Source organism: Prionailurus bengalensis, chromosome E2, assembly GCF_016509475.1.
Source record: "Prionailurus bengalensis isolate Pbe53 chromosome E2, Fcat_Pben_1.1_paternal_pri, whole genome shotgun sequence".
Taxonomy (NCBI): Eukaryota; Metazoa; Chordata; class Mammalia; order Carnivora; family Felidae; genus Prionailurus; species Prionailurus bengalensis.
The window spans coordinates 61,833,096-61,855,507 of NC_057352.1; the positions used below are offsets into that span (position 1 = coordinate 61,833,096).

The window sequence follows — 22,412 nt, forward strand, 5'->3', positions numbered from 1 at the left end:
TCCGTCCGCCCATCCGGTTCTCTCAGACCCGCTCTTTCCCCTCCCCTCCCCCACTCCTCCTTGCCCACATTCAGAGACCCAGGGCCAACGGGGCATTTTCTCCATCCTGGGGAGAGGCCTGGGAAGGCAGGCAGGTGGCTGGAGTTGGAGCCTGGCCCAGCTGTGAGGTCCTGAGGAGGGGCTGGCCCGGGCCAGGAGAGCCCCTGGTGGGGACACACCTGCGTCCCCTAGGCCTCGGTGAGCAGGCTGGGGGTCAGTGGGGTGCCGCTGCCTGGGGATTTCTGTCCAGAACTTCGTGCCTGCTCCTGGAGCCCAGTCTCAGCAGGACACAGCCAGGAGACGAGTGGCCTTGGAAACGGGATTCTAGAAGGTAGGAGAGCTGTGGTCAGCCCCGTCATTTGGAGACAGCAAACAGGCTCGCCTGACGTGTCTTTGAGTCAAGAGCCCCTCTGTATTGTTCTTAGGACGAGGTCCAGACCCACCGAGGCTGGCTAGGCTCCTGAGGCCCCTCCAGCCTACGCCTTCCTACATCTCCTCTGTGCCGCAAATGTTCCGACCTCGCTACCTGCCCTTCAGGCTTCAATCGACTGGCTCCTTCCTCCAGGAAGTCTTCCTGTCCTGGGATTCTGCCTGGCGGAGAGCAGGGTCCCTGCCCTGCCCACTGCTGTCTCTCCACCAGGCGGAAAGGGCTTGTTGAATTAATGAAGGCGTGAATGAAAAGCAAAGCAGCCCTCAGAATGTTCTGCCCTCCTGAGGCAGAACCAGACCTTCCTGCAACAGTAACTCCCAAAATAGAGTCAAACTATGCTCAGGACATATTCTTTGCCTCTAATGTAGTCTGAGTCTTTTGTCTTCCCTTTGGAAGCAAGGACATTTTCTGGAGCAGAGCAGCCCATGGTCACCTGGCTTGAAGCTGAGGACCTGGGATGGGTGGGCTCTGAGCCCCCCGCCAGGGACCCTGCCTGGCTGGTCACTGGGGCCTGCTCCTCCCACCTTGGCCCGGGCCGCCTCCCTCCTGAAGACCTAACACAGTCAGCAGTGACCCCTAAGGACAGCATGCCTTCCAGTCCCTTCGTGTCCCCTTGGAATTACTGTCTCAAGCCAGTTCTACATCATGTGAAGTCATGGCTTAAAGATTATTTAATAAGGAGTCTATCACTTTTCCTTTTCTCACGCAGTCTCCTCTTTCCTTGGACATCTCTGTCACAAATCCTGGGAGGGGACAGAGGTGCACTCCCTGCGTATGAAGGGAAGAGGACCTCAGGGGCCTCCCTGAACATCTTAGGGAGCCAGGGACAGGCACAGTAGGAGCCAGGGTCCGGGGCTCAGGGCCGTGTGTGGGGACAGGTGGGTGTGAGCCAGGCCAGCGGGCGGGGCGAAACTGCCTGGTGCCCGGGGAGCTTGGAAGTGGCAACATTCATATACGGTAGAGCTATTTTCAGGGGGCGGAGGCTAACGTAACGCGTGGAGCCTCCCCTGGGATTCAGAATTGTCCCTGACCTGCGTCCCGCCCCAAGGAGGTAGCCGGTGCTTCGGCGTCATGGGCAGGAGGGAACGTTTGGTGCCCCTGACATGCGGGTGTCTCCCAGACATGCCCCTGGGAGCGCAGAGCTCGGTCTCCTGTCTGTGGAAGGGCAGACTCACCCAAGGTCCTGATGGGTCCACATGACACATCCGAGTGTGGCACCCGCCAGGAGCAGGGGCACGGGGATGGTTCCGGGAAGCCACAGAGCGTGGCCTCCGTGTAGCCAGGGGCTCCCGGGCACCCGGGGGACAGGGCAGGCAGGGGCGGTCCGGGCCCCCTTCTCCTCTCATGCTGTCCTGAGTGGTAACTCAAGGCTGCACTGCCCTGGAACCCTGTGTTCTGGGCACGTGTCCACCATGGCCCAGTTTCCAGAGCTGGAAAAGGGGGTTACCAGCACCTGAGCGGCAGTCCTGGGCCCCCGGGGTCTGCAGGGTGCCGACCCCACCCGGTCACCTCCTGGGCCACACCTGCAGGAGCCCACCCGGCCGACAGAGGACAGCAGCGGAAGGTGGGAGGGGGGTGGTCAGGGACACCTGGGGCTTGTGCCTGAGGGCTGAGGGTGTGAGGGGGACTGAGCCTGAGCCCCTGGCCAGGACCCAGAGTGTCCACCAGCCTCGGGTCAACCTTAGGGCTTTCGGCCCATTTCACAAGGGACCCAGAGGTCCCCACACGTAGTGCTCAAGAGTGCCTGAGCACTTCACACGCGTCTTCCTCAAATCTACAGTGTCCCCATGCCGGGCACGGTTTCCCCCACTTTATCGTCCAGGGGCTGAGGCCAGCAGGCCGCCCGCTACGGCCGGGGTCAGTGACCATGCTGGGAGGCGGAGCTATCCAGGGGATGACCAGGGCTGCCCTGTCACTGTGCTGGAACAAGGGGCTATGGATGTGGGGCCGCGCCCAGGACCGTCGGCCTCTCAGGACAGGGATCTGCTGGCCGAACAGCTGCTGAGGCGGCCTCACCCCTGCGGGAGGCGCCCTCAGCTAGGGCCTCCAGCACCGTGGCGGTCTCAGAATCGAGGGCTGGCCTCAGAATCGAGGACCCAGCAGCCCTGGACCCGGCACGGTGCGCAGCCTTGAAAGTTACCCACAGGTGTTTCCTACCCTCAAACACGCCAAGCCCAGCAGCCACCTGAAGACACCTGAACGTCCTTTATGGGGAACTCCGTCCGGCACCTGGTGGCGTGGCCACAGGCGGCTCAGAGCCCACGCGGGGACAGCTGGTATTTACAGGCTTGAACAGCGTTTGTGATCTGCCGACCCCACTCCTCTGTCCTCATTAACTGTCCTCCTATACTCTCTTTCCAGAAGCTGAGGACAGGGCAGAGAGGGTGAACAAAACCGGGTGGGCTGGAGCCTCCGGGAGGCCCAGAGGACACGCAGCCCTCCTCCACCTTCCCCGGAGGAGAGCCGTGCTCCGCCCCCCACTCCGGACCACTTACCGGCGGGCCCTCCCAGCTCTGCCCTCAGCTTGGATCCCTATCTCTGTCAGAGCCCCCTCCTCGGTCCAGATCCCCCACCCCCCCTCCCGCCCAGACCCCAGGCCTCATCACTGAGACGCGTTTTTCTAAGTCTGGTATGAACCCTCCACACGGTGCCTGACTAAGGGGCTGCTCCCGTTCAGAGACGGGTGACTGTGGCACAGGAGGGTCCCACAGCCAGGGCAGAGGGCGGGCCGGAGCAAGGGAGCAGGGGGCTGTGCCCGCTACTGTGTCCCTGCCTCGGGCTGCTGGGACCCAGCGTGGGCCCAGCTGCGTGGCCCCTGCCCTGTGGGGTCGGGACAACTTGCTGCCCGCCAGAGGGAGTCCTCCAGCGTGTGTCCCCCAGCCCAGCCTCAGAGTTCTGAATCCACCTGGTGAAGGCATCCCCCAGCTAGCCCAGGCCCTACACAGATCTTCCCGATTTCGAAAGTCCCCAAGCTCTGCCAGAGGACGTTCTGATTCATGATTGTTTTTGATCCTGTGATAGCTGGGAATGTGGGGGAGGTCACCCTCCCCCTGCGACACGCACGGATACCAGGGCCCCCAGCCTCTGGGCAGGCGAGGGCCAACCCTCTTCCTGTACTGGGCACAGAAGGTCCCTCTCGACCCCGGGGAATGAGGACACTGGGCAGAGGCTAGGGGGCAGGGACAAAGTATCCGGGTGGGAATCCCCAGTCGGGGTGAGCTTGGTGGGAGGGTTCTGGGTGCCCTCCGAGCCTCCAGCCCCCAGCACCCTCCCGACGGTCCTCCCACCTGACGTCGACGCCCTGCCTGACAGCACCCCCACATCACTGTCTGGGGGACCCTGCTTCCTCATCACTCAATGCAGTGCTGCCTGCCTGGGCCCAGGGGTGGGGGTGGGTGGCCAAACGCGCACGCCTGACTGAGGCCTCATGTAGGAACTACAACCAGCTGACATGTGTAAGACATTAAGCCCCTGGGTCCTGCTCTCGTGGAGTGGTGCATTGCGGAGGCCCCCGGGGGAATTTGTTTTTAAAGAGGTGGCTTTTTATGTGAGAGGGAAGCTGGGTGGAGAGCTCGAGGGAGGGAGGGACGAACTTAAGTAAAACAGAAACAACCCCCAGGCCTCATGAGCTGGAAGCGGCAAGCAAGCAGCGGAGACAGACGCGCCGTCCTGTCCACGGTGAGTCCCAGGAGCCTGGGAACTGGGCTGGGGCCAGGGTTCTGAGGGGTCCAGAAGACTTGTCTCCTTCCACCGCCGGAGAGCCACCTGGTTGGGGAGCGTTCCCTAGTGGGTGCCTGCTGTATGCCCAGTGAGGCCTCTGAGCCCGACCTGGGGAGAGACAGACCAGTTCAGCCACACCTGAGACGTGAGCACACTGGGAGTGGGGGACGGGAAGGGCCCAACGGGCTGGGGGTCGGGGTTCCTGGGAGAGAGGAGGGGAAGAGGAGCAGGGGACCCGGTGCCAGCAGATGGACAAGAACGTCACTTTTGAGGTGCGAGAGGTGGTGAGACAAGGCCAGAGCCCCCTTCCCAGCTGAGGCTAAGGGGCCAGGACCTCGTAGGAGCGTCTTGGGGGAAGCCCCTGAGGGAGGGACCCAATTCTGTGTGGACGGTGGGTCGCGAGGCCCAGAACAGTGGGGGCAGCCCGCAGGGTCTTGTGGTCTCCCCGGGGGAGTAGGGGACGAGACAGGACCAGGAGGGCTGTGGCAAAGCCACCAGCCCGAAGACAACTCCCAAGGGCGGGCAGACACAGGTGTCGTCTGTGAGGAGACTGGGGAGCGAGGCTTTGGGGGGCACAGAGGTCAGTGCGGTGGCCTCGTAGCTGGGCCTGGGAGGCTGAGGGGCTTGAGGACGCCCCGATCCAGGGTAGCCTGGGACGATGGTTGGAGCTGCCCTTGTACCCCAAGCTCTCCCGGGGACGTGTCACCTGCTCCGTCCTCTCTCCGAGCTGATTGGGGGCCACTGCACACCGGGCTCCAAGGGTGGCCACGGGCTGAGGGCAGTGCCGCGTGCGCTGAGGCGGGCGTGGGGGCCAGGTGGCGCACACCGACTCAAAGACCGGCCTGCGGCCTGCGCTGAGCATGCGGGTGCATCATCACCGACACGTGCCGACGTCTGGGTGTGAGTGGGCTTCTGTCCAGCGCTTGCGTGTGTGTCCGTACGTGCACACGCCCGGGTAGCCGAGTGTCTGCTGACCACGTGAGTGCGCTACAGGTCCGCAGGTGCGGCCGGAGGATGAGTCCAAGCATTCTCGCCCCTGCGGTTCGTGCGCGAGTGTGTGGGTCACGTGTCCATTTGTGCGGACGCAGTGACGTCTCGATGTGGGTGGGGTCTGCGCGAGTTTGCTACGAGTGCTGTGTGTGGGCGATCGGACACGGTGTTCGCATGCGAGTGAGGGGTGTGTGTGTCTCTAGCTGTGCGTGTGTACGTGGGATGTGTCGGGCTGTTTTTCCCATGTGCGTGTGTGGGTGTGAATGCACGCGCACACGGCGGGTGCGTGGCAGCCTGCGTTCCGCGTGTCGGTGCGTGCGTTCCTCTGCTTGCTCAGGCGCCACGGCCTGTGTGTCCATGCGGGATGGTGGGTCACGGGTCTTGGGACCTCCGTGCTGCTGCGAGCTACCTCCCTTGGAAGGTTGGAGGCGTGAGCACGGGAGAAACTTTGGTGGGGGGCTCTCTTGGGCCCCACATCATGATGCTGTTTTGCTGGAAAAGTCTTTGGTGAGCTTCAGCTGATAATTCATTCCCCGGTGCTTCTGAGGGGACCTGATGCCTCTAGCGCTCGTAGCCCCCTGGGGGTCTGGGCAGGCGGCTTGCAAGGAGGTTCTGCCAACCCGCTGGGCCCTGACGGTGACCGGGAAGGCTGTAGCACCACCAGTGTGACCGCCCTGCGGCTCAGGCTGGGACTCCACAGCACTGTTCCCTTGCCACGTGTTTATTTTCACTGCATTCTTTCTTTTCTTTTTCTTTTTTCTTTTTTTTTTTTTTTAATTTTTAACGTTTATTTATTTTTGAGAGAGAGAGAGACACAGAGCATGAACGGGGGAGGGTCAGAGAGAGGGAGACACAGAATCTGAAAACAGGCTCCAGGCTCTGAGCTGTCAGCACAGAGCCCGACGCGGGGCTCGAACTCACGGACTGCGAGATCGTGACCTGAGCTGAAGTCAGCCGCTTAACCGACTGAGCCACCCAGGCACCCCTTTTTCTTCTTTTTTAAATTTAATTAATTAATTAATTTACATCCAAGTTAGCATCTAGTGCAACAGTGATTTCAGGAGTAGATTCCTTAGTGCCCTTACCCATTTAGCCCATCCCCCCTCCCACACCCCCTCCAGTAGCCCTCTGTTTGTTCTCCATATTTATGAGTCTCTTCTGTTTTGTTCCCCTCCCTGTTTTTATTTTATTTTCGTTTCCCTTCCCTTATGTTCGTCTGTTCTGTGTCTTAAAGTTCTCGTATGAGTGAAGTCCTAGGATATCTCTCTTTCTCTGACTAATTTCACTTGGCATAATACCCTCCAGTTCCATCCACGTAGTTGCAAATGGCGAGATTTCATTCTTTTTGATTGCCAAGTAATACTCCATTTATATCTATACCACATCTTCTTTATCCATTCATCCATCGTTGGACATTTGGGCTCTTTCCATACTTTGGCTATTGTCGATAGTCCTGCTATAAACATTGGGGTGCACGTGCCCCTTCGAAACAGCATACCTGTATCCCTTGGATAGATTCCTAGTAGTGCGATTGCTGGGTCCTAGGGTAGTTCTATTTTTAGTTTTTTGAGGAACCTCCAGACTGTTTTCCAGAGCGGCTGCACCAGCTTGCATTCCCACCAACAATGCAAAAGAGTTCCTCTTTCTCCACATCCTTGCCAATATCTGTTGTCGCCTGAGTTGTTAATGTGAGCCATTCTGACAGGTGTCAGGTGGTAGCTCATTGTGGTTTTGATTTGCATTTCCCTGATGATGAGTGATGTTGAGCATTTTTTCATGTGTCGGTTGGCCATCTGGATGTCTTCCTTGGAGAAGTGTCTATTCATGTCTTTTGCCCATTTCTTCACTGGATTATTGTTTCACTGGAGTATTGTTTTTTGAGTGTTGAGTTTGATAAGTTCTCTATAGATTTTGGATACTAAACCTTTATCTGATAGGTCGTTTGTAAATATCTTCTCCCATTCCATCAGTTGCCTTTCAGTTTTTCAGATTGTTTCCTTCGCTGTGCAGAAGCTTTTTATTTTGATGAGGTCCCAGTAGTTCATTTCTGCTTTTGTTTCTCTTGCCTCCGGAGGCGTGTTGAGCAAGAAGTTGCTTCAGGCAAGGCCAAAGAGGTTTTTGCCTGTTTTCTCCTCGAGGATTGTGATGGCCTTCCTGTCTTACATTGAGGTCTTTCGTCCATTTTGAGTTTATTTTTGTGTCTGGTGTAAGAAAGTGGTCCAGATTCATTCTTCTGCATGTCGCTGTCCAGTTTTCCCAGCACCACTTGCTGAAGAGACTGTCTTTATTCCATTGGTTGTTCTTTCCTGCTTTGTCAAAGATCAGTTGGCCATACGTTGGTGGGTCCATTTCTGGGTTCTCTATTCTGCTCCGTTGATCAGAGTGTCTCTGCTTGTGCCAGTACCGTATTGTCTTGCTGATTACAGCTTTGTAACAGCTCGAAGTCCAGGATTGTGATGCCTCCTGCTTTGGTTTTCTTTTTCAAGGTCGCTTTGGCTATTCGGGGTCTTTTCTGGTTCCATACAAATTTTAGGATTGTCTGTTCCAGCTCTGGGAAGAGTGCTGGTGTTATTTTGATAGGCATTGCGTTGAATGTGTCAGTTGTTTTGGGTATCACTGCGTTCTTTCTGTTTATGGCAAGTGGTGCTGACTTCCCAACTAATAACACTTTGCCCTTTACTTAAATAAGAAATGGAACGATTCAAAGCAAACTACTGAGGCAGGGCTTGAGGCAAGGATTGGGAGGAGTCTGCTTCTTTGGGAAGTGGCCCCGTGGCCCTTTCCGTGGCCAGGAGGAGAGGAGCATCTGAGAGGGGGTGTCAGGGCGGCCTCCCCGGGGACCAGCTGGCAAGAGCCCTGTCCTTGGCTTCCACCCCACTGGTTGAGGACCAGCCACACCAGCCCCACGTCGTCTGGGTGAGACCAAGATGTGAATGGGCACAAGAGGCTTCTCTCTACTACGGGGAAGCAGTCCTGGGGCACAGATAACATGGCCATCATGAAGGGGAAAAAGGAAGGCAGGCTGCTTCACAAGGGCCCGTGAGGTTGGGACCGTGCGCCCTCATTCCACAGACAAGAAAACCAAAGTCACTGGTCACGGGGAATTGGCCCGCGTGTCAGTTCTCTGCTGCTGCGTAACAAATTATCCCAAAACTTGGCAGCGAGTGCACAGGGCTCGTGTCCGCACCACCGTTTCCTGCGGGCTGGGGCTTCATCAGGTCAGGGGGGCCAGACACCAGCCGGGAGATGCTGCTCGGATGACCGGAAGGCTGGTGCCTGGCCGTCGGCTGACACCGCGCTGGCCCTGTTGACAAGAGCAGCCAGGCCAGGTTTCCGGAGGACTGTCCCAGGAGACAGAGCCAGGGAGGAGCACAGAAGTCACACCTCCCACCTTCTAGCGGCTGGTAGGTCAAGCCAGTCACCTCTCCACAGATGGGCCAGCGTCGCACGGTGAGGAGAGCCTGTGGGCCACGAGGCAATGGTGCAGCCGTCTCTGGAAAATGCAGTCTGCCACGGCCAGGGGTTCGAACCCAGGACCGTCTGTTTCTGAAGTGTGTGCTGTTCACAAAGCCCTGACCTCCCTCCTCACAGTGAACCTTAAAAACGAATGGCCTGGGCCAGGCCAGCCCCTGGCTCTGCCTGAACCACTACAACATGACGATGAGAAAGACGGCCGCAGGCGCCTGCCTGGCTAAGTCGGTCGGGCTTCCGACTCTGGCTGGAGCCCTGATTCATGGTCTCGCAGTTCATGAGTTTGAGCCCCGCTTCAGATCCTCTGCCCCCCTCTTTCTCTGCCCCTCCCCACTCGTTCTCACGCACTCTCTCTCTCTCTCTCAAAAACAAAACAGATGTAAAAATAAAATAAATAAAAGTTACAAAAAGATGGGTGCCATGTGCAGCAACCAGGCCAAGTGGAGGCGACTGGAATGAAAAGCAAACACTGAAGAGGCTTTGTGGTACCACGCCAGCGTCCTCCAGGCCACAGTGGGAGGCTGAGATGCACGTCCCCTGTTCTGGCGCATTCGGGTTGAGAACAGAACTTGCGACATCAGAGAATGGAAAGCATCCATCAGCACTCAGATTTCAACACATTTCCGGGATTGAAAACAGGCTGGAAGAGGCCATCTATGAAGCAGAGAAGGGAGAACCGTCGGGAATATTTGTGGAGGGGGCTGCAGGGGCGCGAGGGGGACAGCCCACCCAGGAGAACCCAGAAGGGAACTCGGCTCTGACGCTGCAGGGGTGGACGTGATAGGGGAGCTGTTCACATGGATGCTCGGATCCTACAGCCAGGTGGAAAACACCAGAACACCAGGAGGGCCTCCCTTAACATTTTTGTCTGTCTGGGAACCGGAGCTGCATTACAAGTGCTCGAGTCGAGTTCTGGTGTTAAGGGGTCCTCTGTGTGATGTGACCCTCCCTCGTGCTCACCTCATGCCAAACCGGAAGCCAGGAGGCTGTCTGGGCACACACAGCACACCCAGCTTTGCTGTCACTGCCTTCTTCAGTGTGAAGTGGCGAAGATGGCCAGTGGCTAAGGGAAGTGTGCAAACGCAACACGAGGTCCGGATAAAGTACGGGAAAAAATGAGTTCAGAAGAAACAAGCGATCGTCTGGTAAACAGATGAAAACAGAACCCCCGATATCAGACATTATTTCCGTAACAAAAACACAGTGCCAAGGGGAAAACATCAACCACAGACCAGTCTTGGAAGATTAAATCTATGATCCCTGAAAGAAAACATTGCAAGTGCTGAAAGTCAAAATTGAGGAAATCTCTTAGCACACAGAGTAAAAGCACAAGAAAACCTAAAACGAGACACAAAGGATGAACACAGGAGATCCGGCATCTGGTGGAGAGCAGGGCCAGGAGAGAGGAGAGAGAGTAAGTGGGAGAGAAGAAATGGTGCCCTGTGATAAAGGCAGAAAGAGACTTCCAATCAGTAAACCTGAGGGTTGAGCTAGTTGAATGAAAAATAGAGCCTCAAATTAAGGCACACCATGGAAAAATGGCAGAACCCCAGGACGAAGATGTGACTCACGAAGATTGTGGAGAAAAAGCAACATGTCCTCTCCCCAGAAAGACCCGGGGCTCAGACCAACACTGGATGCCCCATCAACAACACAGTGCGGACACCCTCAAGCTCCAAGGGAAAATGGTTTACAGCTCAGTGGTACCTGTCCAGCAAAACTGCTGACCGTGTGCAAACCCCCGGGGACTCTAATCTGGACTTCCCACACACCCACTACTAAGGAATGATTTGAGGACCAGCTCTAATAAAGTAAGAACATAAACCCAAAAGGAGGCAGACTCGTAGTGTAGAAATTAAGTAGAAACCATCAATCCAAAGCTAGGGGCTGTAGGTATGAGGCACAGAGCTTAGAAGATAGAGAATATGATTAACAGCGCCCAGTGGAATGAAAAAAAAAAAATAAATAAAAGCAACCAGAAACTCCAGGTGAACAATAAAACCATATGGAACAAGCAAGCTGAATTGGGAGCTGAGAATGCCTTGATCCGCCGGGTGCGCTGGGAGCTCTACACATTAGCGCTTCCAACAGGACTGGAATGACTTCTGTTTCACAGAGATACTGAGGCTGAGGGCTCTGAGCAGCTCGCACAAGGCTTGCTGCCTTGTCCCCCACAGCGCGTGAGTCAAAGGAATGATGCACACCCGAACCCGGGCCCCCAGAAGGTTTGCCCTCAGGCTCAGTGCCACTCGTGCTCAGTGTGACGCTGTGAACTCTTAGGACAAGGCTGCACGGGTCCTCCCACCTGGTGCATCCCGGTGGCCTTGAGTCCTCTCCTCTGGGCAGCACCTAAGTGCAGTCACACCCACAGCTCAGCTCCTGGAAAGCTGTCCTCTGTCCTGAGCCAATAGAATGTGAATGTTCCCTGAGACTAGAGGCAGGTGGGACTGTGTTGGAGCTGGGGGCAAACGGAAAAGTCAGAATTCGGGCCCTGCATGCACTTAAAAGTTTATATTTTGGGGGCGCCTGGGTGGCGCAGTCGGTTAAGCGTCCGACTTCAGCCAGGTCACGATCTCGCGGTCCGGGAGTTCGAGCCCCGCGTCAGGCTCTGGGCTGATGGCTCGGAGCCTGGAGCCTGTTTCCAATTCTGTGTCTCCCTCTCTCTCTGCCCCTCCCCCGTTCATGCTCTGTCTCTCTTTGTCCCAAAAATAAATAAAAACGTTAAAAAAAAATTAAAAAAAATAATAATAATAATAAAAATAAATAAAAGTTTATATTTTGTCCAGCATGGATTTTTTTTTTGCACAAATTTTTATTTTTAGAAATATTGCATGAAAATACTATTGACCTCGATGGCTCAAGTTTTTGTGCCCCCCCCCCCACTTTGAAATTTGCATGTGAAGCTAATGCCTGGCTCTCCTCACACTCCACCAGCCCTGTGCTACCTGGGTACCGGGGAGAACCAGGGACCAACGGGAGAGAACCAAACTTGTGAGAGGAAAGAGGAAGTCAAGGTGTGACGTGCAAAGCTGGGAAAAGAGGAACAGGCACGTAGCCCACCTTTCAGGGGTGATGGGGTACACCTCCCACCGCGGGGTGGGATGAGGGTGTGTTAAGACCTTTTCTGTTGGGCTTTTAAACTAATAAAGTATTACAAAGGGTTGACCAGAGAATTTAATAATTAATAATAATAATAATAATAATAATAAATAACGTAAACGAATCCTGAACTTGAAGATGGAGAGAAGGTCAAAATCCAGGGTCAGGCAGGTTTCGAAGGACAGACACATGGAGCTGTGTGGCAACGGATGAAGGGTTAGAGAAGAACTCACAGCCGCGAGACTGTGTGTGTACAAAGGAATCTGACCTGCCGTGGCTGCCGTGCTGGAAAGTGGCCGTGAGAAGCCCCTGCGTGAATTCACCGGGATGCAAGTGTTCCTGGGGCGTGGCCCAAGAAAGTACTGTAGACGAGCCAGAGATAAGTTAGAATAAATATCTCAAGACAGGAGCAAATACAGTGCACAGGAAACTGGATCCAGGGCAAGGTGTAGTTACATAGTTACATTTAAATCAAGGGCTCAGCGCACGGCTGGCTGTAACCTCCTGGGAAGGACTTCTCTGTTGAAGGAAAAATACTGATTTATTTTATTTTTTTTTTAATTTTTTTTCAACGTTTATTTATTTTTTGGGACAGAGAGAGACAGAGCATGAACGGGGGAGGGGCAGAGAGAGAGGGAGACACAGAATCGGAAACAGGCTCCAGGCTCTGAGCCATCAGCCCAGAGCCCAACGCGGGGCTCGAACTCACGGACCGTGAGATCGTGACCTGGCTGAAGTCGGACGCCCAACCGACTGCGCCACCCAGGCGCCCCGGAGAAATACTGATTTAAATACAACTGTTACACATATCACCGCTAGCAAAGTAGTGAGACTCCCGGAGACAGGGAATTGAAATACCCTGAAAATTTTGGCTAAAGCAAGAAACAGGGGAGGAGCTTCGAGATGGGACAAGAAACAGTGGGCCCAGCACCACCACCATCATTATTCTGGCTTGAATGATCACGTGTAAAGACAGCGTGTTCAGACGAGGCTGAGAAATCAAATACAGTTACACGTTCTGAGGACCCAACTCCGAAACAAAACGGATAAGAAAAAAAAAAAAAGTTAAACATAAATAGAAAAATCGGGGGCAGGCAAAAAATAAGAGCAGGGAACGGGTTTCGGGAGAGATCCCGGGAAAAGGGACCCCGTGGAGAGGGCGGCCCGCCGGTGTAAGCAGACCAGAGCTCCGCCCACGAAAGCGTCCAGGCCCTGAGGAGACAGGTCGGGAGGTTGGAGGTGAGTGGACCAAGTGGCTGTGCAGAAGACGGCCAAGGGCAAGCAGATGTGTGCCAGCCACCTCCGCGGAGACTCCTGGTTCCAGCTGGCCCTGGGCTTCCTCACCCTCCCCAGTGCCTCTCCCCAGCGCCCGCGGTCTGCTTAGAGCCTGTGGCCGGAGTGGGGGGTGGGTGAGGGTCTCCCTGGTGGGATGGGGATCCTGGCGGAGAAAGTCTCACATGGGGTCTGGGGCCAGTGGCACAGAGGATGTCCCTGTGTCCCTGCTCCTCCTCTCAAGGGGTGCGGAGGAGCTGGAGCAGACCAGGGCTGCTACCCTCAGCACCCTGCACCCCGCATCCTTTCGTGCTGCCCTTTCAACAGGAGACACAGGCTGGGCCCAGGCACGGACACCCAGCTAATGGGCAGAGCCAGGGCTGGGACGTGACCTCCCTCCTCAGGCTGGTGGAAGGATCCATCCTTGGGGGGGGGGGGCACAGGGGGGGCTCCGCAGGGCAGGTCTGCATGAGGCTCCAGCACCGTCCAGGTGCAGAGGCATCAGGGAGCCTGCTGAGGGGATGGGGTCCAAGGACCCCCACCCCCAGGCTTGCCCACCTGCCCTCCTGAGCCTCCCTGCCTCACCCACACCTCTCAGCAGCCTTCCTGGCCTGGCTCTCTCCCAGCCCGGGTGCCCACTGGAACCCTGGACGCTGGCCCAGCCCTGGGACCAGGATCCATGGGTTCCAGCAAAGACATCAAGAGCCTTGAGTGCCCAAGAAGCCTGGAGAGCCACCTCCATGCTAAGGAAACGCTGACCCTCCAGATTTCTGACCCGCCAAGTCCAGCCTGCTCGGCCAGAAGCCTGCAGCCAGAGTGTGGGTGGCTGGACGGCCAGGCGGTGGCAGGGCCAGGAGCCAGGGCCCGACCCCCAGCAGTGGGTGGTATGATGGGAGCATCCTGGGGGGCTGCATTCCGTCTTCCATGATGATGTAAGACTGTTTTTACAGGCAAACATTACAAGAGGCAAATCTGAATGATGTTTCAGTTCTTGTTTGCAGATCTTAGACAGGTCGCCAGGTCCTGAGTTTGCAGAGGGAATAAGACAGTACCACTAATGCAGGCTGAGACCTTACCCAGGGTCGCCCCTCCCAGGCCTGCCCTTTCACCCTGGCTCTGCTCCCCTGGGGTCAGCAGCCTCCTACTATGCCTGTGCCTGGCCCAGACAACAACGCCCGGCCCACAGGGTCCAGGACCTCCCATCCTCCACCCCCCTCCCGAGGGAGTGCTGGTTACTGATTGAACACTGGAATGAATCTTAAATGGGACATCCCCCGGCAATAATCACCAGGACCAAAGGCCTCTGTTCTCTCTTCTGGCTCACAGACCAGCTCCTTCTAGCCTTGGCTGGACCCCACACACAAGCCGGCCAGGCGAGGCCAGACGTGCCAGAGCAGTGCTCGAAGCAGGCCCTTGGACGCTGTGTCATGGGGACCAGCTGGTGGCTCTGGGCCCTGGTGGCCGTCTGCACTGGAGACCAGTTCCGGGATGAGGCTGAGAGAATCATGCGGGGCACACCTGTCATTGACGGGTAAGTGGCCACTGGGGACGGGACGGGGGGTCCGGGGCTGGAGGGGCTAGGAGCTCATGTGACCCTGACACTGACATTGCCTTATCTCTGCTGGGGCTCAGTTTCTTCAACCACAACATGGCTTTTGCCTTTGCTGGCCTCAGCTTATTCGTGGGGTCTCTTAGGGCCCCCCTAAAGCTTCAGCAGATGATGGTCTGTAGGGAATGGAGCAGTTAAAAGGCCCCTGTGGCCCTCAGCAGCTCCTGGGGTGCCCTACAAGCTGACTCCCTGCACCCTGGGTGCCAGCTCCCAGCTCAGAGTGGGTGCTGGGGATAGAGGAGGTTGGGGCCTGGCCCAGGGCACGCCTCGAGCTAGCCATGTAGCCCAAGGAGCCATATTCCCTCCCTGGGCCTTAGTTTCCCCTGGGAGGCCCCTCCTTAACCCTCCTCCAAGACCTTTCTCATTCCTCTCCCTCTCCTGCATCCGCCTTGGGGAGACGTCCTCAGGCACAGGGTCCCCGGGTCACCTCTGGGCTGTGTGCCCAGCTTGACCTTACTTGCATGTCCACTGACCCACCCACCCCCACAGAGGGAGACCCCTTTCTAGCCAAGACCCTGGTGACACCTTGTGGTTTTGTGTCTGATGCACAGCCAAGCTGGCAGGGCCTGTCTCCTCCAATGCCCAGTGCGTCTGCCCTCCTCCCTTGCCCCCATCTCCACCTCTGCTGGGTCATCTGGTGAGCCTCTGGCTGTCCTTCCTTCCACCAGCGGAGGTCTGGTCTCAGGGCTGCAGCCAGAGGGAGTCTGGGAGACAGAAGTATCAGCTCCCGTCCCCTGGCTCAAACTCCCCACCTGTCACGGCTCCCACTGAGCTCAGAGTATTGTCTAAGTCCTGCAATGGACCTCAAGACCCTTCACTGCCTTCCCCAGCCATCCCCACACTCCCGGGTGCCCCAGGCAGGCTCGTGCTGTCCCTGCCGGTCCCCATGTCCAGGCTGCCTCCCTCAGCTCCTCCCGGGCTTTGCTCTGGGCTACCTCTCCCGGCCCCCGTGTGAAACGCCACCTGGGCACACACACCCCTGCCCCTCCCGCTTCCTTTCCTGTCCCATTTCCAACATACCAGCAGGGAGCGAGGACCCCGTTCCCTGGGCACTCAGTCTGAAGGGCCGTGTGGCACACATATACACACCCTTGGGCGCTGGAAGTGTTAGGGGAGCACCTGTTTGTGCCTGTCTGGCACCCAGTACGTGCGTGATAAATGTTGCGGTCGTGACTATTTGGCAGACGCCTCTGGGCTTTGTTGGACAAAATAGTCTGCAAGAAAAGCAGAGAAAATGGGGTGTGTCCTTATACAGGAAGCCCAGGGAGCTGTGGCAGCCCTAGAGAAGGGAGGGGCCGCCAGCCCTTCCCCATCTGCCCCTGGTTCCTCCCCCGTACCTCCTTCCTGGCCCTGGGGTCCCCTCGTATACACTCAAGGGGAGTGAGGCAAAGAGAGGTCTGCTGAGAGGCTGCTGCCCTGGGCTCCCACCCCAGATGGAGCCCCTGCTGTCTGGTAGAAGAGGCCAACAGTATGAGCCCGGGAAGGTGCTCCTTCATTCTGAGGACCCACCGGGGTGGGGGGGGGCAGCTGGGCACAGAGAGCGGGGTGCAAGGTCAGGTGCTGGGGGTTGGGAGGACTGCAGGGGGGGTAAGTGGCTCCAAGAGCCTAGACAGCCCGGAATTCTCAAGGAGCTGGAATTTGGGAATCGGGATTGTCCCAAGAGCCAGACAGTGAAGAGCAGGTGACAGGACCCAAACCGACACTGTGATATTAGCTCCTCTTGCAGGTAAGAGACTCAGGTAAGTGGTTTCAACAAGAGAAAGAGCCCCAGGGAGTCCTGGCTGTTCCACAGTGTGACACAGCGGCCATCATTCCCACCTCAGGCTTCAAAGTGGCCGCTGCAGCCCCGGCCTTTATGTCTGCATGCCAGCCAGCATGAAGGAGGAAGGGACATAGAAAGGGCAGAGGGTGAGCGAGTCAAGGAGAGCTTTTGGGAGCTGTCAAAGGGCAGAACTTAGTCACATGGCCACACCCAGCAGTAAAGGGACACGAAGTCGCTTTATTTCAAATGGCCAGGTTTCCTGCTAAAAACAGGCGGCTCTGTTACCAAGAAAAAGACGGAGAGTGGGTAGCGGGCCTCCAGCAGTCGCTCCTACAATAGCTGGCTGACATTCAAGTGCTTGGAATGGTCACCTCCCCCCTTGGAGTAGGAGCAGGGTCCTCTGACCACTGGGGGTGCTGCCCAGGCCACACAGATAAGGAGGGTGGATCCAGGCTCCAGAAGGGCATTGTTGGCCGCGGGGCAAATGTGACCTCTGTTCCCCACTCCGGGCTCCGGCCCGCGAAGGCAGGAGGGGAGGAGGCTGGAGCAAAGTGCCCCTCCCCCCTGGTGGGTTCCTGGCTGCCGGCTGGAGGGTGGGGCGTCCTTAGGCCGGGAGGAACGTCCCCTCCAGGGACCCTGCCCAGTGCTGCCCAGAGGCACGGACACTCGGGGCTCACCTACACGTGCCCCCGCTCGGTCAGCAAAGGCGTTCTGACCACCAGCCCACACCCGACCACGTCAAAACACAGCTGTGGCGGTGGCCCTCGAGAGAGCTGGGGGGCTTCCAGAGTCTGGAGCCAGCTTGCTTTGGAAAGGCTCACCCCAGGACGGCTGGCCGAGGAGGTCCAGGCGCTCACAGTTTCGTCTCTGAGCCAAGTACCAAAGCGTCCCCATGTTACAGGTGGAAAAACTGAGGCCAGAGAGGCAGGAGCCAGGATTGGGGGTGGGAACTGGATGGGGGTTGAGGACAGAGCTGGGGGAGGGGTCTCGAAAGCAGAAGCGGCCCCTCAAACAGAGCAGTGGCCCCTGGGATGGGGCTGGGAGCAGGAGTGGGGCGGGAGGGGGGGGGGTGGGTGAGGCACCAGGCCCCTCGCCCTCGCCGGTGCATCAGGGATCCCGCAGGGGCTCTCCACGGGTGTCCCGTATTCCAGGCTTGGCTGATCCAAGTGCAGATTCCACCTCGCAGGTCTGAGACTTTGCATTTCCCCGGCCCCTGCTTCTTCCATGTGTGAACTTAGGGGGTGCTGGCAGCCCAGAGGTCTCTCCCCGTCGAGGCTGCTCCTGGCTCCTGGGTCCAGGGCTGAATCTGCCCAGCCCTGTGGGTTCTTGCCTTTGCAGCCCAGACCGGCCCCTGCCATTCGCCTCCTCCTTCCCTCCCCTCCTTCTCTCCCTCCATAGGCGCATAGAAGCATGGGCAGAGCTGTCATAGAGGCCCCGGTGCCCCAAGAGGACGGGGTGTGTGTTGGGGGGGGGGTGCCAGACGGGCCACACCCCCATTTCCCTGCCCCCTCCCTGCAAGGGGAGGATTTCAAGACTCCCCCGCCCAGCTGCCCGTGTCAACCAGCACTATTCATGGAGGTGGTTTGAACCCTGCCCGTTCCCCAGGACGATTCTGGAGACAAACATCTGCCCTTGCCTCTTGGGCAGCGGAAGGCCCTTGGAGGGAACACCTCCCAGAGGCTCTCTTCCGCCCACAGTCACCCGGCCTGGGTGTGGGGCACAGTCAGGTGTGGGGCACAGTCGAGCAACTCACCTGCGCGTAGGCGTGCTCGGATCACGAGCAATCCGCCAGCCCTGTGGCCGGCTCTAATTCCCAGCCTGTGAAGGAGTTCGGAGGCCCCCGGCCTGAGTGGCCACCCTGACTCGGCCCTGGCCCTTTCTCCCGCCCCCACCCCCACCCCCAGGCACAATGACCTGCCCTGGAGGCTGCTGACCATGTTCAACAACCAGCTTCAGAGCGAGAGGGCCAACCTGACGATCCTTGCCAACACACACACCAACATCCCCAAGCTGAGGGCTGGTTTTGTTGGGGGCCAGGTATGGCTCAGCCCGGCCCCACGCTCGCTCACGCTGGCGTCCACCCATCTCCCTCCCCACCGTGTCCTGGCCAGGGTGCAGGCGTGCCCGGGGCGGTGTCCCTCCTGAGCCCTTGGGGCCACAAGTCTTTGGAAGGGGACGCTGGTGGCCACCAAGGCCGTCCCAGGGCTCCCGGGGCAGGAGGGAAGCGTGTGTGGCGTGGGGCCGGGGGCCAGCGGTCCTAGCCGCCCTCCCCCGCGGCCCCTAGTTCTGGTCTGCGTACACGCCCTGCGACACCCAGAACAAGGATGCCGTGAAGAGGACCCTAGAGCAGATCGACGTCATCCAGCGCATGTGCCAGATGTATCCGGAGACCTTTGTGTGTGTCACCAACAGCGCAGGTGGGTCCCGGTCCGGCCCGCCTTCCTGAGCCCCTGCCGCTGCCCGCCCCAGCCCCGGGCAGGGTGGCTAGGGCCGCCCGGGTGTGCCTTACGTCGAAACTCCCCGGACGCCCAGGTGCCCGACGCCCTCAGCCAGCTCTCCTCACAGGCATCCGGCAGGCCTTCCAGGAGGGGAGGGTGGCCAGCCTTGTCGGCGTGGAGGGCGGCCACTCCATAGACAGCAGCCTGGGCGTCCTGCGGACACTCTACCGCCTGGGCATGCGGTACCTGACCCTCACCCACAGCTGCAACACGCCGTGGTAGGTGACCCCGGGGAGGCCGCCAGGCCGCGCGGGAGGGGGAGGGCCGCGGGGCAGGGCCAATCCCTAGGCCTGCTCTCCTCCGGCTCCTTCCTCCCCGTCCGAGTGCCCTGGGTCCGGGTGGGCCACGACCACCACTCCATCCCTGGCACACCTGCTCTCCGCTCTCCTAGGGCTGACAACTGGCTGGTGGACACGGGAGAGGACAAGGCTGAGAGCCAAGGCCTGTCACGCTTTGGCCAGGTAAGGCGGTGGGGGGGGGGGGGGGGCGTCAGGCAAGGACCACAGTCACCCTCAGAGAAGTGACCCAGGATGCAGTTTCTCGCCTTTCAGGACCTGTTTCTTTACCTATAAACTGGAGCCCCAGGGCCATCCCAGGGTGGGTACCCGCTGGAGCGGCTGGGCATCTTCCAGCCATTGAAGAGTCCACAAACACCTGGCCAGCGAGGGGACCTTTCCCAAATGTCCCGCCCGCCATGCCGGGACTCGTGGGGTGTGTGTGTGGGGGGCTGCGGTGAACCCCGGGTGTGCAGACAGTGTGGCCAGTGCAGCCTTCCCGACCCCTGAGCCCTGTGTCGGCACAGAGTGTGGTGAAGGAGATGAACCGCCTGGGGGTCATCATCGACCTGGCCCACGTGTCCGTGGCCACCATGAAGGATGCCCTACGCCTGTCCACGGCTCCCGTCATCTTCAGCCACTCCTCAGCCTACAGCCTGTGCCAGCACCGGCGCAATGTGCCCGACGACGTGCTCCGGCTGGTGGTGAGGGGCTGCGGCCCGGCCCTCCCTCCCCGCCCCTCCCCGCGGTGGTCCCGGAGTGCCCCGCCTCCTCCCGTGCCCACAACTCCACTGTTCTCCTGGGCAGAACCAGACGGGCAGCCTGGTGATGGTTAATTTCTACAACGACTACGTTTCCTGCAGACCGGAAGCCACCCTGTCCCAAGTAGCAGGTTGGTGCGTGTGAGTGGCCACGGCAGCTGGGCGGGGGAGGGCCACTCCCGGGACCCACACCCGCCGCCTTCCTCGGTAGACCACCTGGACCACATCAAGAAGGTGGCAGGAGCTGGAGCCGTGGGCTTTGGTGGGGACTTTGATGGTGTTTCAAGGTAAGGGGCAAGGCCTACATCCTGTGGCTGACCTGGGAAGGTCACACCACGTCCCCCACCCCACCCCACCCCACCCCCACCCCACCCCACCCCCGCCCAAACATGTCATGAGGGTCTGAAGCTCGGACGGGCCCAGCACGTCTGGGTCTGAAGGCCACTGCACTGGACCCCCCAATGCCTTGGGGTGGGGGCCACAGGGGGTCGTGGGGAGGTGGACAGGCCCGAGGCCCTGACCCCTGGGACGCAGGGCCCGGTTCTCTCTGCCCTCACCTCAGGCTCCCCGTGGGGCTTGAGGATGTGTCCAAGTACCCAGACCTGGTGGCTGAGCTACTCAGGAGGCGGTGGACAGAGACGGAGGTCAGGGGCGCCCTGGCCAACAACCTGCTCAGGGTCTTTGAGGCAGTGGAACAGGTAAGGAGAGGCCGGTGCACCCGTCCGCCCTTCTCTGCCGGAAGGCGGGCAGGCGGCCCAAGCAGTGTCTGTCCCCAGGTGAGCGATCACACACAAAGTCCTGAAGAGGAGCCCATCCCGGCGGACCAGCTGCAGGCTTCCTGCAGGACGATGTACGGCTACTCAGAGGCCCCCAGCCTCCACCGGCAGCCAGGGGCCCTGCTGGCCTCCCTCACTACCGTCCTCCTCGGCCTGGGCCTTCTGTGACGCCCTGGGGCCCGGACCTCTAGGGTCCTCCTCCGGCCCCGGGGAGATGGTGGCATCGGGGCAGGGAGAGTCCGGCTCCCCAGGCGCGAGGCCCGGCCTCTCCTGAGCAGGCACCGGGGCTCAGCTGAGGGCAGGAAGCTGTGGACAGTTCCAGACACAGACACACAGTGGACCCTTAATAAAGGCAACAACCCTTCCGAGCCATGAGGCTGTGTGTTCTCAGCATCCCAGTCCTTGCGGGGGTGGGGAGGGGGGCTCCTGAGCACCCAGGGCAAATTTTGTCAAGATGGTCCCAGGCTAGACCCCCAGACTCAGGCGTGCCTGGGTCCTCCGGAAAGAGATTTGCATGGACATTGCTGAAGTCTAAAAACACACGGTCTGGGCTTCAGAACCCCCCCCCCCCCCCGCCACCACCACCATATGAATGAACATGCACACTCATGTATACCTGCGTGCCCCACGCCATTACGCACACACACGTGTGACCACACCCCTGCCGCCTGGCTCAGCTGCTCTCAGAGGGGAAAGCCAGGTCTGGAGCAGGGCTGAACCACCCCGCGACTCCAGGCTGGAGCCTCTCAGAATGCTCTGTCTGGATGGCCTCAGACTCCTGAGCAGGAGCCCCAGTGCCCAAGCGCCCGGGCCCTGAGACACCCACAAACAGGTGGACGGCCCCTTGCAGCTCCCAACCTGAAGGTGGACGGCCCACAGGTGCCTGCTCGGCTCCCCCCCCCCCCCCCCCCCCCCCCCCCGCCGTGAAGGTCCCTCCCTGTCATTCCCAGGCAGATCTGTGACCAGAAGGGACATTTGTGGGTATTTGCTGATTACTTTGGATCGATTCAGTGTTAAAGGAGGAACCCGCAAGTAAGGGTCTCTGTCCTGAATTGGCCAGATTCTGCCCAAAGCCCCCACTGGGCCACAGGGGATTCGTCTGGTGGAGACTGTGGGGAGGGTCCCCCTGGTGGCCTGCGGAGGCGGCACACGAATTCTGCTAACCTGGAAGTACTTTCTCCCCAGGCTTCACTACTTGTCCTAAAATGACCCGGATCCCTCCAGAGCACCACAGCTGCGGGCGCCACACCAGAAACATATCTGGTCCCGGGGAGTGCTTTGCTGTCCAATTCCAAAAGCCCCTTCCTGAGGAGTAAATAAAACTGGGGGGGGGGGTGTCTTGGGGCCCTGATAACTGCCATAGAGGCAGTAGGCAGGGGCACGCACCCTGCAGCACGGACGCCCTTCAGGACGCGAGCAGCTTGCGCCTGGGGCCACCCATCCCCCGGCAAGGCCCACATCAGCACTTCTCAAACTCAGGGTGCAGAAGCAGCTCCAAGGACCCCGCTGCCCCGCAGATACGCGCGGGTGTGGGGGTGGGAGGTGGGGGACGCCGCTGGGCAGCCAGAGGCTGAGGGGCAGGGGCACGATTCGGTTCCCGCTGTCAGCCTTGGTCACGTCTCACACGTTCAAAACCCCCATCCACACCGGGCAGGATGGGGAGCACCCACAACGGAAGATCGTGATTCTAACAGGAGAGGGACACAACCA

The 22,412-nt window shown here is 59.0% G+C and overlaps 1 protein-coding gene across 3 annotated transcripts; it reads left to right on the forward strand.

Annotated features, from left to right (window-relative positions):
* The first annotated feature begins 206 nt into the window (after positions 1-206).
* On the forward strand, positions 207-21,072 carry DPEP1 (dipeptidase 1). Of its 3 annotated transcripts, none has more exons than XM_043599942.1 (11): positions 207-370; positions 14,348-14,552; positions 18,297-18,429; positions 18,677-18,809; positions 18,925-19,108; positions 19,282-19,351; positions 19,693-19,869; positions 19,973-20,057; positions 20,138-20,213; positions 20,489-20,624; positions 20,703-21,072. In XM_043599942.1, exons 2-11 carry the CDS (start codon positions 14,449-14,451, stop codon positions 20,868-20,870), a joined length of 1,266 nt encoding a protein of 421 aa, XP_043455877.1. In that variant the 5' UTR covers positions 207-370; positions 14,348-14,448; the 3' UTR covers positions 20,871-21,072. The 3 variants fall into 3 exon arrangements, with proteins under 3 accessions (XP_043455877.1, XP_043455876.1, XP_043455878.1); XM_043599941.1 differs by lacking the exon at positions 207-370 and adding an exon at positions 4,022-4,147; XM_043599943.1 differs by lacking the exon at positions 207-370 and adding an exon at positions 4,023-4,147 and having other exon boundaries at positions 18,958-19,108.
* The last annotated feature ends 1,340 nt before the right edge of the window (positions 21,073-22,412 follow it).

Coding starts and splice junctions, on each gene's coding strand:
- DPEP1 (XM_043599942.1), top strand. CDS start 14,449: ATGGGGACCAGCTGGTGGCTCTGGGCCCTGGTGGCCGTCTGCACTGGA. Junction 20,058..20,137: donor CACCCTGTCCCAAGTAGCAG/GTTGGTGCGTGT, acceptor CTTCCTCGGTAG/ACCACCTGGACCACATCAAG. Junction 20,214..20,488: donor GACTTTGATGGTGTTTCAAG/GTAAGGGGCAAG, acceptor CCCTCACCTCAG/GCTCCCCGTGGGGCTTGAGG.